The sequence below is a fragment of the Meles meles genome, chromosome 8 (assembly GCF_922984935.1).
Source record: "Meles meles chromosome 8, mMelMel3.1 paternal haplotype, whole genome shotgun sequence".
Classification (NCBI taxonomy): Eukaryota; Metazoa; Chordata; class Mammalia; order Carnivora; family Mustelidae; genus Meles; species Meles meles.
The window spans coordinates 90,096,671-90,114,233 of NC_060073.1; the positions used below are offsets into that span (position 1 = coordinate 90,096,671).

The 17,563-nt window shown below is 37.8% G+C and overlaps 1 protein-coding gene across 1 annotated transcript in view; it reads right to left on the reverse strand.

Moving 5' to 3' along the window:
• Nucleotides 1-17,563, reverse strand: part of LOC123949130 (beta-galactosidase-1-like protein 2) — a 55,432-nt gene that overhangs the window by 22,504 nt on the left and 15,365 nt on the right. The window contains exons 4-7 of the mRNA XM_046016473.1: nt 16,321-16,429; nt 13,169-13,261; nt 9,909-9,990; nt 8,693-8,757 (exon numbers count right to left, since the gene is read on the reverse strand). Coding sequence (XP_045872429.1) covers nt 8,693-8,757; nt 9,909-9,990; nt 13,169-13,261; nt 16,321-16,429 — 349 coding nt within the window. The remainder of the gene's footprint in view (nt 1-8,692; nt 8,758-9,908; nt 9,991-13,168; nt 13,262-16,320; nt 16,430-17,563) is intronic.

Below are 17,563 nucleotides of genomic sequence, written 5' to 3' on the forward strand. Positions count from 1 at the left end.
AAAGATTGGGATTATTCCATGCATATTTTCAAAACGCAATGCTTTAAAACTTGAAGTCACCTATAAGAAAAAATTTGGAAGGACCACAAATATACGGAGGTTAAAGAGCATCCTAAGAAAGAATGAATGGGTCAACTAGGAAATTAAAGAATAACTTAAAAAAATAAATAAATAAATGGGAACAAATGAAAAAGAAAGCATGATAGTTCAGAACCTTTGGGATGCAGCAAAGGCAGTTGTAGGAGAGACGTATACTGCAAGACAAGCCTTTCTCAAGAAATAAGAAAAATCTCAAATATACAACCTAACCTTACACCTAAAGGAGCTGGAAAAGAAAAACAAATAAAGCCAAAATCCAGCAGGAGAAGAGAAATAATAAAGATTAGAGCAGAGATCAAAATATAGAAACTAAAAAAAAAAAAAAACACAGTAAGACAGAACAATGAAACTAAGAACTTGTTCTTTTAAAGAATTAATAAGATCAATAAATGCCTAGCCAGATTTATCAAAAAGAAAAGAGAAAGGACCCAAATAAATAAAATCATGAATGAAAGAGGAGAGATCCCAACCAATACCACAGAAATACTAACAATTACAAGAGACTATTATGAGCAATTATGTGCTGACAAATTAGGCAATCTGGAAGAAATGGATAAATTCCCAGAAACAGGTAAGCGACCAAAATTGAAATAGCAAGCTATAGAAAATCTGAAAAGACTCACAAACAGTAAATAAATTGAATCAGTAATCAAAAATCTCCCAAGAAACAGGAGTCCTAGACCAGATGTCCTCCCAGCAGAATTCTACCAAACATTTAAAGAAGAATTAGTACCTATTCTTCTAAATCTGTTCCAAAAAATAGAAAGGGAAGGACAACTTCTAAACTCATTTTATGAAGCCAGAACTACCTTGAGCCCAAAGCCAAAGACACCCACTGAAAAGGAGAATTACAGACCTATTCCTGATGAACATTGATTAAAAAAAAAAAAAATTCTCAGCAAGCTACTGGCTAATATGATCCAACAGTAATAAATAATAATAATTATTATTTATTTATTATAATCCAATAATAAAAGGATTATTGACCATGACCAAGTGGGATTTATTCCAGAGCTGCAAGAGTGGTTGAAGATCTGCAAATCAATCCATGTGATACAATACATTAATAAAAGATAGGGTGAGAATCATGATCCTCTCAACAGATGCAGAAAAAGCATTTGACAAAATACAGCATCCTTTGTTGATTAAAAACTCCACAGTGTAGGGATAGAAGGAACATACCTCAATATCATATCAATATCAATATCATAAAAGCTAAACAAGCAAAACAAAAAAAAACCCAGTAAATATCATTCTCAATAGGAAAAAACTGAAAACCTTTCCCCTAAGGTCAGGAACACAACAGAGATGTCCACTATCCTAGCCTCAGCAGTCAGACAACACAAAGGAATAAACTGCATCCAAGTCAGCAAAGAGCAAGTCAAATTCTCACTCTTCTCAGACAACATGATACTCTGTAGAAAACTCAAAAGGCTCTACCAAAAAATTGCTGGAACTGATACAGGAATTCAGAAGAGTGGAAGGATGTAAAAAAATCAATGCACAGAAGTCAGTTTTATTTCTATACACTAACAATGAGGCAGAAGAAAGAGAAATTAAGGAATTGATACCATTTACAAGAGCACCAAAACCCATAAAATACCTAGGAATAAACTTAACCAAAGAGGTACGAATCTATGCTCTAAAAACTATAGAACACTTATGAGAGAAGTTGAGGAAGACACATAGAAATAAAAAAACATTCTATGCTCATGGATTGGAAGAACAAATATTGTTAAAATGTCTATGCCACCCAAAGTAATTATATATTCAATACAATCCATATCAAAATACCATCAGCTTTTTTCATAGAGCTGAAACAAACAATCCTAAAATTTCTACAGAACCAGAAAAGACCCCAAATAGCCAAAGGAATGTTAAAAAAGAAAACAAAAGCTGGAATCATCAAAATTCTGGACTTGAAGCTGTAATCATCAAGACAGTATAGCACTGGCACAAAAACAGACACACACCTCTGTGGAGCAGAATAGAGAACCCAGATATGGACCCTCAACTAATCTTCGACAAAGCAGGAAAGAACATTGAATGGAAAAAAGTCTCTTCAATAGATGGTGTTGGGAAAACTGACAGCAACATGCAGGAGAATGAAACTGGACCACTTTCTTACACCATACATAAAAATAAAATGAAAATGGATGAAAAACCACAGTATGAGATAGGAATCCATCAAAATCTTAGAGAAGAACATAAGCAGCAATCTCGTTGACCTTGGCCACAGCGACTCCTTGCTAGACATGTCCCCAAAGTCAAGGGAAACAAAAGCAAAAATGAATTCTTGGAACTTCATCAAGGTAAAAAGCTTTTGCACAGCAAAGGAAACAGTTGCCAAAACCAAAAGACAACCTACAGAATGGGAGAAGATATTTGCAACTATCTTATCAGATAAAACGCTAGTATACAAAATCTATAAAGAACTTATCAAACTCAACACCAAAAAAAACCAAAAAATCTGGTCAAGAAATAGAAGACATGAACAGACATTTCTTCAAAGAAGACATACAAATGGCCAACAGAAACATGCAAAAATGCTCCACACTTGTCATTAAGAAAATGCAAATCAGGGGCACCTGGGTGGCTCAGTGGGTTAAAGCCTCTGCCTTCAGCTCAGGTCATGATCCCAGAGTCCTGGGATCGAGCCCCGCATCAGGCTCTCTGCTCAGCAGGGAGCCTGCTTCCTCCTCCCTCCCTGCCTGCTTCTCTGCCTACTTGTGATCTCTGCCTCTCAAATAAATAAATAAAATCTAAAAAAAAAAGAAAGAAAGAAAGAAAATGCAAATCAAAACCACAACGAGATGCCACCTCACACTGGTCAGAATGGCTAAAATTAATATGTCAGGAACAACAGATATTGGTGAGGATGTGGAGAAAAGGGAGCCCTCTTACACTGTTGGTGGAAATATAAACTGGTACAGCCACTCTGGAAAACAGTATGGAGGGTCCACAAAAAATTAAAAATAGAGCTACTCTATGACCCAGCAATTGCCTTACAAGGTATTTATCCAAATGATACAAACATAGTGATTCGAAGGGGCAAATGCACCCCAATGTTTATAGCAGCAATGTCCACAATAGCCAAAATATGAAAAGAGCCCAGATGTCCATCAACAGACAACACAGAACAGATAAAAATGTGCTATATTTCTATAATGGAATATTACTCAGCATCAAAAAGAATGAAATCTTGCCATTTGCAGCGACATGGATGGAACTAGAGGGTATTATGCTAAGCAAAGTAAGTCAGTCAGAGAAAGACAAATACTATATGATTTCACTCATATGAAAAACAAAACAAATGAAATAGGGGAAGAGAAGGATAAATAAAATAAGAGAGGGAGGCAAACCATAAAAGACTCTAAGTATAGGGAACAAACCTAGGGTTGCTATAGGGGAGGTGGATGGGGGGATCAGGTGACCCAGGTGATGCCCAGGTGATGGGCATTAAGGAGAGCATTTGAAGTAACAAGAACTGGGTATTATATGCAACTGATGAATCACTGAATTCTACCCCTGAAACTAATAATACAATATATGTTAATTAAATTGAATTTAAATAAAAACTTTAAAAAAAAAATCTGTGGTAGACTTATGCAGGTTCCCTTATATGTAACAGGTTGCTTCTTTCTTACTGTTTTTAAGATTTTCTCCTTGTCTTTACCTTTTGACAAATTTATATTGATATGTCCCAATATAAATCTCCTTGGATTCATTTTATTTGGCACTTTATAGGCTTCCTGGATCTGGATATCTGTTTCATTCCCTAACCTAGGCAAGTTTTCAGTCATTATTTTTTTATTCCCTTTTCTCTTCTCCTTTCAGGATCTCTATAATGTGTATATTCTCTGATTTGTCCCATAAGGTGCCCCATAAATCCCTTAAGCTCTCAGCACACTTTTTTTCATTCTTTTTCTTTTTCTCTCGTGATTGGATGAATTCTACCGCCCTGTCTTTGAGTTTGCAGATCTGTTTTTTCCACTTCATCAACTCCACTGTTGAGCCCCTCTATTAGATTTTTAGTTCAACTATTGTATTCTTCAGCCCTATGATTTCTACTTGGTACTTTTTTATATTTTCTATCTCTTTGTTGAAATTATCACTTTGCATATGTGTTGTGCTCCTGACCTCAGTAAGTATCTCTATGATATTTTGAACTCTCTATAAAGCAAAGCACTTATTTACATTTTATTAAGATCTGTTTCTGGAGTTTCTTTTTCTTTTGTTTGGGACATACAAATGTCCCATTTTTGTTTGTTTGTTTTTCATTTTCTTTGACTCTCTGTTAACTCCTGTGTATTAGATACAAAGAGCCATCTCTCCCCATCTTGACAGAATGATCTCATGTAGATGAGCCTTGTTGATCAGCCCAGCCCAGGTTCCTAGTTGTCTCTCAAACTTTTGTGATTGTGTGAGCTGTCTTCTTTGTTTTTAGTGGCTCATAGTAGTTGAGCATGTGCCAAGAGCTGACACTGTCCCAAAGGAGAGGATCGCAATCAGCAACCAGATGCAGACTGATTAGAGCCTGTAAGCTCAGGCACCAGCAAGGAGTATATTGTTAAGCTCCTTCCAGGGAGAAACTGGGAGATGGGCATTTTAGCTTGCTTTTTTTTTTTTTTTTTTTTTTTTTTAGATTTTATTTATTTATTTGACAGAGAAAGATCACAAGTAGATATAGAGGCAGGCAGAGAGAGAGAGAGGGAAGCAGGCTCCCTGCTGAGCAGACAGCCCGATGCGGGACTCGATCCCAGGACCCCGAGATCATGACCTGAGCCGAAGGCAGCGGCTTAACCCGCTGAGCCACCCAGGCGCCCCTTTAGCTTGCTTTTTAAGCTGGACCTAGGTATATATAGCCAGTTGGGAAGGAGAAGCTTCTGTGCTTGTTAAGGACTCTTTGTTTGCTATGGTACTGTAGTACTCGTGAATACAGGTGCCAGTGACTATTACAACAAGGTGATCCAGCAGCCTCAGGTCACTGCTGCAAGCTAAGCACCAGATATGTGCACAAGCTCCATCCAGGGAGATCTTGGGGACTTAGTTTTATTATTGGAGTGAACTGGAAGAAGGTGCGAAATGTGTCTGCTGGCTTCCCAGGACTGGAAAGATTGCAGCCAGCCTCTGGCTGCCTGCTAAATTAGAAGCCTGGCTGGCCCTCAGACAGTAACCTTTAAAGTTCCAGATATACCTCTTTGGGGACAGATTGGGACATCGATAATTTTGCCTTTCCCTCTGTGCTGAGCCTTGGGGGGGCCAGTCATGATTAGTGCTCATGTGGCCATTACAACTGCTTCCTTTTTTTATATAGAGTCTTATGGGTCTCATGGGCACAGCTTTCAGAGCTAGGTGTTTGGAAGCCCATATCTCCAGTGGGAGTCTTAAAAGTTGGGACACTAGATGTGGGGTCCAAATCCTCCACTACTCAAGGAGTAGCTAGGGGCTGAGGGTTCCCTCTCAATTGTGACACTACATCAGGGGGTGAGGTTTATGGTTTTCCCACCTATTTTGGTGTGAATATTTTTCATTCTCACAATATGTAAAGTCACTCAGCTAGTTTCTATACCTAATTCAGAGGGAATTGCTTGTGGGTGGCTGTATATTTGGGGTATGTGTGGGAGGAAGGGAGCTCAGGAGTCTTGGTCAGCTTCAAACTGAACTCCCAGTACCTTTCTTTTATTTTTAGAGAAATCCTAAATTACATTTCCTGGAAGCATTCCACTTTGTTAAAATATCTCCTAAAACAAAATGGCCTGAACAAAAACACAAAAACAAATACTTCAATTGTGCTCCAACCAGTATGAAGAAATATGGTAATGTCACTCATAGTAATAAAACCCAAGCTTTCAAAAGTTGGTAGTAGATGTCACAGATTTGATTTAAGTGAAAGCTACCATCAGATAGCACCCTAAATGTCTTTCATATAAACTGCCAGCAGGATGGATCTCTTCCTTTCTGCATTTTGGTATTTCAGCTTTGTTGCTGCTGTTTTTTTGTTAATTTTAATACAGGGACTTTATAATTATCTGTGTTGATTTCCGCCTACTCTAATACAGCAGATCCCATCATTTGGTGGATGAGCACTCCTTTCCAGCACTGTCTCATCTAGACCTTTGACAAGCATAGCTTCTGTATCTTCCCTCAGAAGAGGATCAGTCAGAACAGACCAACAACAGAGCCCCCATACTCATTGAACAATCCTGGAAATAGCCTCCACAAGGACAAAGAAGATATCTTTTTCATCACCACTATATATCCAGAGCCTAGCACAGGATCTGACACAAGGTACCCACTCAAAATAATGTGCTCATTCTGATCTAAATTTGAAACATCTAACTTCTCATCCTCTTCAAGCTTTAGCTCCCCCTTAACTATGTATGCTCTACCTTGTCCAGTCTGGAGAGGAATCTCTTTGATAGAGAACACAAAATCGGGGTTCAAAAGCTCTGCTTTCTTCCCATATTTAGTTACAACATCTGACCTAAGAATTGTGTTTCTCTCATGTTCAATTTCTCACATAAGAAATGCACTAGAAACAAATTATAATGAACTTTCTAAAGATTTGGGTACTTACTTTTGTTATTTAATTCCTGTGATTGCTCCTATATTGTATCAAATAATTTTCTCACCACAGAAGAAGTATAAACAGTTAATGATATAAGAAAGTGAGAAGAGCATGGGATTTGGAAGCAGAAGGTTTAAGACTGGGTTAAGTTTAAGACTGGGTTATTCAATTACATGGTCTGATTATCAACCTGTTATCTCAAATCAGTAATTTAACCTAAGTCATGGTTTCCTCGTCTGCAAAATGAAAATACGATTAATAGCTTTTAACATGGTAATATAAGAAATAAACATGATAGTTGTCTTTCTCCGATTGACTTATTTCACAAAGACAACTATCGTATGATCTCCCTGATACGAGGACATGGAGATGCAACATGGGGGGTTAGAGGGATAGGAGAAGAATAAATGAAATAAGATAGGATTGGGAGGGAGACAAACCATAAATGACTCAATCTCACAAAACAAACTGGGGGTTGCTGGGGGGAGGTGGGGTTGGGAGAGGGGGAGGGGGTTATGGACATTGGGGAGGGTATGTGCTATCGTGAGTGCAGTGAAGTGTGTAAACCTGGCGATTCACAGACCTGTACCCCTGGGGATAAAAATACATTATATGTTTATTAAAAAAAAAAAATGGAAGGGGAGGCGAACCATAAGAGACTATGGACTCTAAAAAACAACCTGAGGGTTTTGAAGGGGCGGGGGGTGGGAGGTTGGGGGAACCAGGTGGTGGGTAATAGGGAGGGCACGTATTGCATGGAGCACTGGGTGTTGTGCAAAAACAATGAATACTGTTACGCTGAAAAAAATAAATAAATTTTTAAAAAAAGAAAGAAACATGAAAAAAATGGGAAGATTACATAAAGTAAAAGCTGTGTATACAAATATTATCACAAGTTTTTCTAGCTCTTGTTAATACCTTATACTCTGTATTTGCCGGTTTATTGTCTGCCTCTTACCACTAAAATATAAGCTCCAAAAGTCTGCTAATCCCTGCACATCTCTGAGCTTCCTGTACCACTTCCTGATGTTGGCCTAGCCGTTACAAAGCAGGACATCTCCCTTTGTATCTCGTCTCTAAATCTTAGCGCTGTCTCAGACTATAGGGGAGGAGAGTCAGGGGTTTAACGGTTTTTAGAGTTCCAGACATTATTTTATATTGATGGTAATTAACATATTTTTATTTTGCTCCCAATACCACAAATCTCAGTCCTCTGCAAAATGAAACACGTAACCATGGATCTCAGCTGGTGGTAGGAATCTATACCACCCTCTGATCTCCGGTTACCCATCAATAGTTTTACTGCAATTAGCCTATCTTGTGTTTATTTACATTCCTTGTCTCTCTCACTGGATCATAAGTACTTATAGGTGAATGGGGCCATGAGTAAGGGATTAACAAAAACCTCTCTCTTTGCCCATGCAAACTAACTTCAGTTCTACCTGAAAACCAGATAAAGGCCAAATGTTATGCATGTTATCAGGTAGATTGCTATGATTAAAATGACCTCTGATTAGCAAATTGTATCTGGATTGGAGAACTATGAGTAATATACAAATTCCTAGTGTAGACCTAGATTCCTGCATGCAGTGTATCTTGAAACCAAGAGTTCCCTTTAGCAGACCTGGAATCTATACCTATAGAGCTGTGACAAAGGATACTGGTTGGTTCCTCCACTGAGACTGAGGCTTCTCTGCAAGGATGGTTCCCATTCCCTAAAACCTGAGCTGTCACTGGGGGTAGGGACTGCTCCTGGACTGCTGTGAGGATTCCTACTGATGCTGCTTGCTAGTAGGCTATGTTTCTCATTCCGTATTCTTCTAAAGGGCTATGGCCCAGACGTTGTAAGCATTTGAACTTGATTTAGTTATACCCCAAACCACCTACAGCAGGCATTTCAAGGGCATAACACATCCAAGTTTTAACTGAACTAATCACTGCTGAGAATTTCCCCACCAAATGAAACAGAGGTCCTAGTGTGAGCCAGAATCAAAACATTTCCCATCTCTGAAAAGTCCTTACCTGAATTGATAAGAGCGTATCATAAGTTTCTTTCTTTATATTTTTCATGTGGACAGTGGAAAGTACTGTGGAGGAAAAGGAGACACTGTGTATGAGGTCCTCCTACAAGCACTGTTGAGCAGAGAGAGACGGAACTCCCAGACAGAGGATAAAGATGTGGGCCTCCACAACTTCTGCACATACACCTCAGAGGTAGTTCTCATTAACACTTTATTGATGGTGGTTAATAAAAGATATGTTCCTGCATGTGGGTCCACACCTGCTCCATACAAAATGTTTTCACTTATATCCCTTTATTTAGCATTTACAATGAATGACGCAGACAAGACTGGTTAAAATAAATTACATTATGCTGATGAATAAACGAAAGTCAAACGAAAAAACTCAGCCCAGAGAGATGAATAGCCTAAGCCCTAAAACTTGACTATAGATCTCCTGACTTCTAATTCAGAATGCTCTCTTGCCTCTCCTACAAGATGAAGGATGCCAAAAGATGGGAGAAAGGCCAGCAGAAGAGAACAGGCCTGACAGGCTGTTTGTGTGAAAGAACTGCAGATAGCGGTGTTCTCTGGTTCTATTTGTCTGCACATCATCTTTTTCCATTTTCTTAAGTGTCAATCCATATTCCCTCCTTATAATTCTATTCCTTGTTTCCCTAATACATTTATTCCCCAAACTTATTTATCCCCCGAGCTTGGGGTCTTGGTCCATGACAGTACTATTTCTCTGACACTGCCTCCACTTCCTGTTGTTCAGTCATAGACATTTGGCAATGACAAAGATAGTCTTTACTCGGGTCCCAGCCAGGCCCCACTCTGGCCACTAAGGACTGAAAAAGATCGAGCAAGGGTTCTGCATTGTTCCTTAACTCACCCCACCACTTTCTCCTAAAAACTATGGGGCCTCAGGCTTAGTTAGTTAAGCATCTGACTTCAGCTCAGGTTGTGATCTCAGGGTCCCAGGGATCAGGCCCCATAGTCAGTCTCCATGCTCAGTGGGGAATCTGCTTCTCCTTCCCCCTTTTCTTTTGCCCTTCCCCCACTTGTGGGCTTGCATATTCTCATGCCCTCTCTCTCAAATAAATAAAATCTTTAAAAAGAAAACCATGGGGAGAAATAAAGCATCCATGGGAAATGGGAGAAATAAAGCATCAGAAGGACTGCTGTTCTGTTTCAGACTTCACTAGTACAGGAAAAAGAATAAAGAGAAATTGTACCCCATTTTAAGTGGCCTCTTGTCAGTTCATCTCCATTATCAGCAGTCATAAGCAGCACCTTGATTCCTCTTGTGATCAGAGCCTGTGGAGAAATTTAATAAGGTAAATGAACTGTCCTTTATCCCATGGAATGGCTTCTCTCTACAAAAAAATAATGGTGATAAAAATACTGGAATGAAGCTGAGGAATGGAGAACAAGCCTAATTCCTTCAACCAACTTCTTATAAATTAGAAAATTAGAGCCAAAAAAGCATCATCCCTGCCTCAGCCACACTCAGAAAGGCCAAAATGACAATTAAAATATCAGACCTAAAGTAAGAAGCAGTCAGACTGTTTTCATTCACCTTAATACAGTGCTTTCCCTAAGAACCTGAATCCCAGATTTTGTCTAGTGCATCGGAGAGCTTAAGACAAACTTCTCCTCCATACTCATATGCAAATTAGCTACATGCCTGGGACCTAGCTCACAGGGTGGATTAGGAAACACACACACAACTGCTGGTTTTCCTTTGGTCAATGGCATGCACAGGTAAATTTTTGTTTAGTCAATCTATGGTTGCACTTGTTGCTGCATGAGACTTCAATGTCTCTACTTCAACTAGAAATAAATCCAAGAGAGTCTAAATCAAAGAGAGAGAGAAGAGGCTAAGAAATTTTCTATCTGAAAAATCAAATACTAAGACTATGGCCATGAATACTGAGAAAAGCCAAAGGTATGTCTTCCTGGGCCTGTAGATCACAATATCCTGAAGGTGAAACTATTCCTGCAATTATCCTTGTTGGGAATGAGAAGATGGTTTGCTTCTCCTTAATTCTTCTGAAAAACAGGGAAGGCTGAGAGGTGAACAGAATGAATGAGAGGAGATAGCATGTCATATATTAATTACAGCCAAACTTCTACTACCATAGGTCCTATTAGATGCAATGTTTCCCACTTTTAGCCCTAGCAAGCAATATGGCAAATTGGTAGAGGACCATATAACTTTTCATCTAAACTAGAGCACTTGGTAAGGAAAAGGGTGCTAACTGGGATTCATGGACCACTCTCATAGGGATAGCAATATGTTCCACTTCTAGGCACAGTGGGCTATTTTGTTTCAGACTAACCATCCTGCTAATAATAACTAGATGAACTGGACAAAAAAATTTTTTTTAATTTATTTGAAAATACTAGACATATGCCAAGGAAGGACTTGAGGAGTCAAGTTTTCAGAGAGGCAGGCAGCCGAGAGAGGTGAAACTAGAATGTTTTAAACTTTTTCCTTCAGACATTGATCCCCCAAGCATCAGTTGAGAGGCTAAAAAGCAGATTAGATTCCCCAGCATTTTATGGGATGTTGGGAAAGAAATTGCAGTTTACAGACTTCCACAATAGAAGAGGGGCCATAACAATTCTAGGCTTTTAGCTGGGACAGAAAGGGTTATCTATCCCCTAGGAGAGAAGGTGAACAAGAATTAGACTTACTCTCATAAGAATTAAAGCCCAGCTCCAAATCATTTCAGTTACCTTCTAGAAGCAAAAATAAATCCATCGAAGAGCTTCAAATGATCTCAGTCATGTTTTCATAAATAAATTGGATTGAAAAATTATTAGGCATACCAAAAGATATTATTTACTGAAAACATGAGAAAAACAGACAACAGAACAGATATATAGGAAATTAGACATTAGGTTTTTTAAACACAGCTTTGAAATAATTATAATTAATATGTTCAAGGAATCTTTTAAAAATGGAAAATTTTGGCCAAAAAAGGAAAACACAGAAAAGAATCAAATGAAAATTCTAGAGCTAAAAATCACTATATGTGAAATTAAGAACTAGGTTTAACATCAATTTAGACAAAGCTGCAGAGAAAATTAATAAATTACAAGATATCTTAGAAAAAAGTAATCCAGAAAAGAGCAAGACATATATGATGAAAATATCTAGTTTTGTATAACAGAAGTCCTAGAGGAAAGGAGAGAAAAAAATGAAGCTGACAGTTGGTGGAGATTTTCCAAAACCAATTAAAGACTTCAAGCCACATAATGAAGGGTGCAAAGAAATGTAAGCAGAATAAAAATAAAAACCACACCTAGTCAAATCTTAGTAAAGTTGAGGAAAACAAAAAAATAAATCTTAAAAGAAGCCAGAAGAAAAATACATTTTACCTTCAATGGAACCATAATTTTATCAATACCTAACTTCTTAATAAAAAAATTATATGCCAGAGAATCATCAAAGAAAATAATTGCCAATCTAGAATTCTACATACAATACAAATATCCTTCAAAATGGATGATGAGCTAGGCACATTTTCAGGCAAACAAAAGGTGAGAGAATTTGTTAATAGCATACCTGCAACAAAGAAAATACAAATAGGTATTCTTTAGGCAGAGAAAATGATAAGAGCGATAAAGCTCAGAGATGCAGAGAGGAGATAAGAGCAACAAAAAAGTAAATTAGGTTCATAAATCTAAATTATTCCATGTAATAATAAAAATAATATCTTGTGGACTTAAAATATATTTTGCATTAAAAGAAAGGATAATAGTACCGAGGAAAGAAAGGAGGAAAATGCAATTAAACTTTATTGGTCTAGGAACCAGCAAACACACTAATTTATATTAGACATTAATATTTCTAGGATAAATAGTAGTCTAGGATAAAAAGTAGTCTCTATGGCCAATACTAAAAGAAAAGTGAAAAGTGTTTAACAAGCTAATACAGGAAAAAAATGGAATAAAAAAAAATACTCAGTCAATCCAAAAAAAAAAAAAAAAGAGAGAAAAGACCATAGGACAGGTAGGGCAAATAGAAAGTTAACAGGATGGTAGATTTAAATGCAACTGTCAGCAATTCTATTAATGTAAATTAGCCAAATAACTCATTTTAAAAGATAAGAATTTTCATAATTAACAAAAATTCTAATCATATACTGCTTATAATGTATGTTCCTTGAGCATATGAATCCACAGAATAATTGAAAGTAAGAGGATAGAAAAGTATGTATTAACAAACACCAACCAAAAGAGAGCTGTGATGTTCACAGGAAAGAAAAATATTTTAACATTAGTCTGCCTTACTTGAGAGTTATATAGGTAGTTTCTTTTCTCCGCTTAGGACGCAAATGCGTGAAAATATTAAACTGGACCTTATTCATCTTTATATTCCATGGTATCATGCAAGCTATAGCTACTCAGGATATGTTTGCTCCACAAACTAACAGAGTGAGGAAAGAAATATGTAAATATGGAGGAAATTGAAAGGAGCACTTACCTTTTTAATATACGACATGTAACGATTATCCCGATGATATGAACCATATTCATTCTCAACCTGCACAGCAATGATGGGGCCTCCCTTTCCATACTGAGGGTCAAGGAGACGAGAGTTTGAGAGTAAAGTTACTGTGGGAAAGGCTAGATTTTCTCAATTTTGCTGTTGCACACACATATTTAGAGTGCCATAAAAATAACACATTCCTAAACTCACTCCAAGTTACACTATAGTTCAGGCAATTTCTCTCACTCCACAGTCAGCAGTCAACTGCTCCTAGAATCCTACCTTTCTAGTCGTTCCTATTAATGAACTCCCACCCTTTTCCCTCTTAATTCAATGCATTAAGCATGATGCTTCACACCTCCACTTCCATCCTTTCTACCTTAGCACCAGTTAAATGAGTCAAATGTCTCTCATCCTCCTTACTTCTCAGGAACTTCACTCTTTTTGGACTAACCTTCTGTCTTCTATATCATCATCTCCCTCTTTACTAAACCTTCCCCATTATCATTTAAATTGACTCAAAGTTCTCTGTTAAGTGCTTGGACCACTTCCCCCTCCAGTGTCCACTATCTTGCCCTCTTCACCTTCACGGACAAACTCTGAAATATTCCTAAACTAACACTTGACTTCTTATTCTCTCATTTACTCTTTACTCATTCCCATTCTTTCCATTCCACCTATGTTATTAACATAACCTTCTCTTTGCTAAGTTCAAAATAAATTTTAATTCAAATTTACTATCTCTCTGAGCAACATTTGGCATCCTTGGCTACCTTCTCCTTCTTGAAACCTCTCATCTGTGGTCTCTTATTGCTCTCTCCTAGTTTCTGACCTGCCTCTGGCCCGGTGACTACACTTCAGTTTCTTTTGTGAGCTCCTCTTGCCCTACCCTCCTCTTAAATATTGATGTTTCTCATGGTTCTTTATTAATCCCAACTTTGTGCTGGGTCACATCCCTTCTGTTCTCATAATTATGCCCTCTTGCAAATATCTTCACATTTCCCATCCCTACTCACTCCTGTCTGTTGATGGTAACATACTCAGTCATCCCCTATCTTTATAGTTCTCACCAGTCTAGCCAATATATTTCCTCTTCATATCTTGCACCTGTCACACCTTAGTCGAGGTTTATCATGCCCACTTCAGCATCTCCTCAACCTACTCTCGGAGATACATGGGGAAGTGTGAGATACTCCTCCCAGCATACAAAAATAGAAATAGTGTTGATTCCTAAGGATTAAGCTCCACACCAACCATGCAAGTAAGAATCTAGACAACACCCAGCACCATGTATAAGTGTCATGGAAGTGTTTGCACATCAAAACCTGTGCTCATCATGGTTCAGGAGCAACTGGGTGGAAAGAGTTGAAATGAAAGAATCTTTAGCAAGCAAGGAATGACTACATTATATCCTGATACAGGAAAAAAGAAGACAAAAGGCCCACAAGAGTGTTTCTCAAACCTTTAAATGTCATCCTCTGCTGACAAACATTGAAAAATGTAAATGTCATCTTTCTGTTGACAAACACTGAAAAACTTTTTCAAAACCTGCTTCTCTCTTCCCCTTTCCCATCCATCCAATTATGAATCTAGCAGGTTAGAGAATAGATAAAGAAAGAGGAAAGATCCAGAAATTGACAGTACCTGAATTAGCAAGAGATCCAGAACCAGATTAGTACAACTAGAAGTTCTAAAAGGCAGCTACTCATTGCAAGTGTTGATTTATAACACCATGATAAAATGCTTTCAAGGCCTCCAAACTGCCTCAGACCCTGATTTTGTGTTAACTAAGCAAGGTTCTGATTATTAATTTAGTTTTCCAGGAGCTGCAAGACTGAGAAGTCTGATTTGGGGTGGGCTGAGTACTCTAGTTCAATGTTGTCCTGTAGAACTTTCCATAATGAAAATATTCTGTGTTTGCATTGCCCAGTATTGTAGGTATCCACACATGCCTACTGAGCACTAAAAATGTGTCTAGAATAAAAGAAGAAATTATTTTTAAATTTTATTTGATTTTAATTAAATTGAATTAAAGCATATACATGGCTACTATACTGGATAGCATAGCTCTAATCTTTTTGAAGGATTATCTCCACATCCCCCAAATGGCACACAGACTCACACTCTTCAGTCATTCAGTAGTTTTAATGGCTTTCCTGAGTCTGATTAACTCTGAGATACTCACAGTGTTAAGAAACAACTCTCCATAGTAAATTCAGATTCATATTCTGTGAAGCCCTCTCCTACCCACATACAAGTTTGCCATTTCCTCCATTTAATCTATGATAACATCTCCTTCAAATGATTACTGTGGCAGTGAAATATGCTAGGTAATTGTTGATTGCCTCACAGAAAGCTCGATGCCTAATAGATGTTAAATTTTTTTTCCCTCCCTTTGTTCATTTTCCATCTGGTTTATAGTCCTTTTTTTCCCCAGCCATTTTAGAAATATAGTACCACTAAACAATGATTATGTTTGGCACCATGGCTTTATTGTGGTGGAGGGATGTTAAAAAACAAATAAATTGGGGCACCTGGGTGGCTAAGTGGGTTAAAACCTCTGCCTTCAGCTCAGGTCATGATCTCAGGGTCCTGGGATCGAACCCCACATCTGGTTCTCTGCTCAGCGAGGAGCCTGCTTCTCCCTCTCCCTCTGCCTGCCTCTCTGCCTACTTGTGATCTCTGTCTGTCAAATAAATAAATAAAATCTTTAAAAAAAAAAAAACAAATAAATTGCAACTTCTACAAAATCGCTGACCTAAGGTCACCCATCTAATCTATTATGTGTAAAGGACTGACAAGTTGTTACCTTTAGAAGCCAAATTTAGACATTTTGAGGACTACCATTAATTTCCTATTTATGGTGACTGAGGGCAAAGATATAATGGAAAAGAGAAAACAAAAAAATACAGAGTCCAGTTTCAAGTCTGCTGCCAGAGAAAAGGCTTCCAGTTGGGCAGCAGATAGGAAACAGGCAGAAAAGCAAGGTAATAAAAACCTATCATTTCTTAAATAAGGAATTGGTACGAACTGCTTGCTATATACACTTCCTGCTTCTGCGTGATAGAAAATGGGCTAGCTTTATCCAGGAAATCAGCTGAGGCAGTTACTTCCCTTGGTCATAAGAATGGTGAATTTGGATTTACCTGGAGTTGTACTACCATGGGAATTATCTTATCAAAATAGTGATTCACTGCTTTAGTGAAGCCCCTGTAAGTTGTTCGTAGCTTCATTTTTGGATCCCGGAGTAACCAGCTAGGATTGAAAAGGTAGGAATTACTCTTGGGTGGGAAACAGGAATAAGAAATGCTCAAGCATGAGGCTGGAAAACAAGGACAGCCACACTAGAACAGTATATTGCCAGATCTTAATCCATCTTGAAAAAGGCAATCTGCGTTCTAGTTGCAAATAGTTCAGCACCTTAACCACATCAGAGTTGTGTACTGATGAAATGATCCAGAGCCCCGTCACCAAACTGCAGCCCATAGGCCAAATCAGAGCCAATGTCTGTTTATATAAATAAAGTTTTATTGGAACACAGCCAGACCCATTTGTTTACATGTTGTCACAGCCATGTTCATGCTACAAGAGCAGGATTGAGTAGTCATAACAGACTGTGTATGTGGCTCTCAAAACAGAAAGTATTATCTGGCCGTTTACAGAGAAGGTTTACCAACCCCTAGTCTGGAGTGAGACTTTTGTAAAGTTGTTTCAAAGTTTTTAAAAAATGCTCTTTGATGAACTATTATTTAGCCATAAAAGGGGAATGAAGAACTGTACCAGCTACAACACAGGTGAACCTTGAGAACATTATGCTAAGCAAAGAAGCCAGTTACAAAAGGTCACATATTCTCTAATTCAATTTATATGAAATATACAGAACAGGCAAACCAACAGGGTCTGAAAGCAAACCGGTGGTTGCCAAGGGCTGGGGGAAGGAATAATGGGAGTTGACTAGACACAGGGCTTCCTTTTCAGGTGACAAAGAAGTCTGGCACTAGAGAGTGGTGATAGTTGCTCAACATTTTTAATGTAGTTAATTGTCACAAAACTGTACACTTCTAAATGGTAAATTTTTATGTTATGTGTATTTTACTACAATCAAAAATGATTGGAAGTTACCAAGAGGGAATACCCTTCTTTAAAAAGAGATAATTGACCCAATTTCTTACTACTTGTAAGAAATTCACAAAAACTAGAACTTACAAAGGTATTGCTTATGTGGCAGCCACTAGTTTTTACTAAAATAATAAAAAAAAAAAAGTGCTCTTACTTACACTGCAGAATTGTGATGGAAGTTTATATATAAAAAAAACCACATACTATATAAATCCCAATAAATCGAAGTTCGTTTTCTATGTCATTAAATGGGAAAATAGTAAAGGTTAA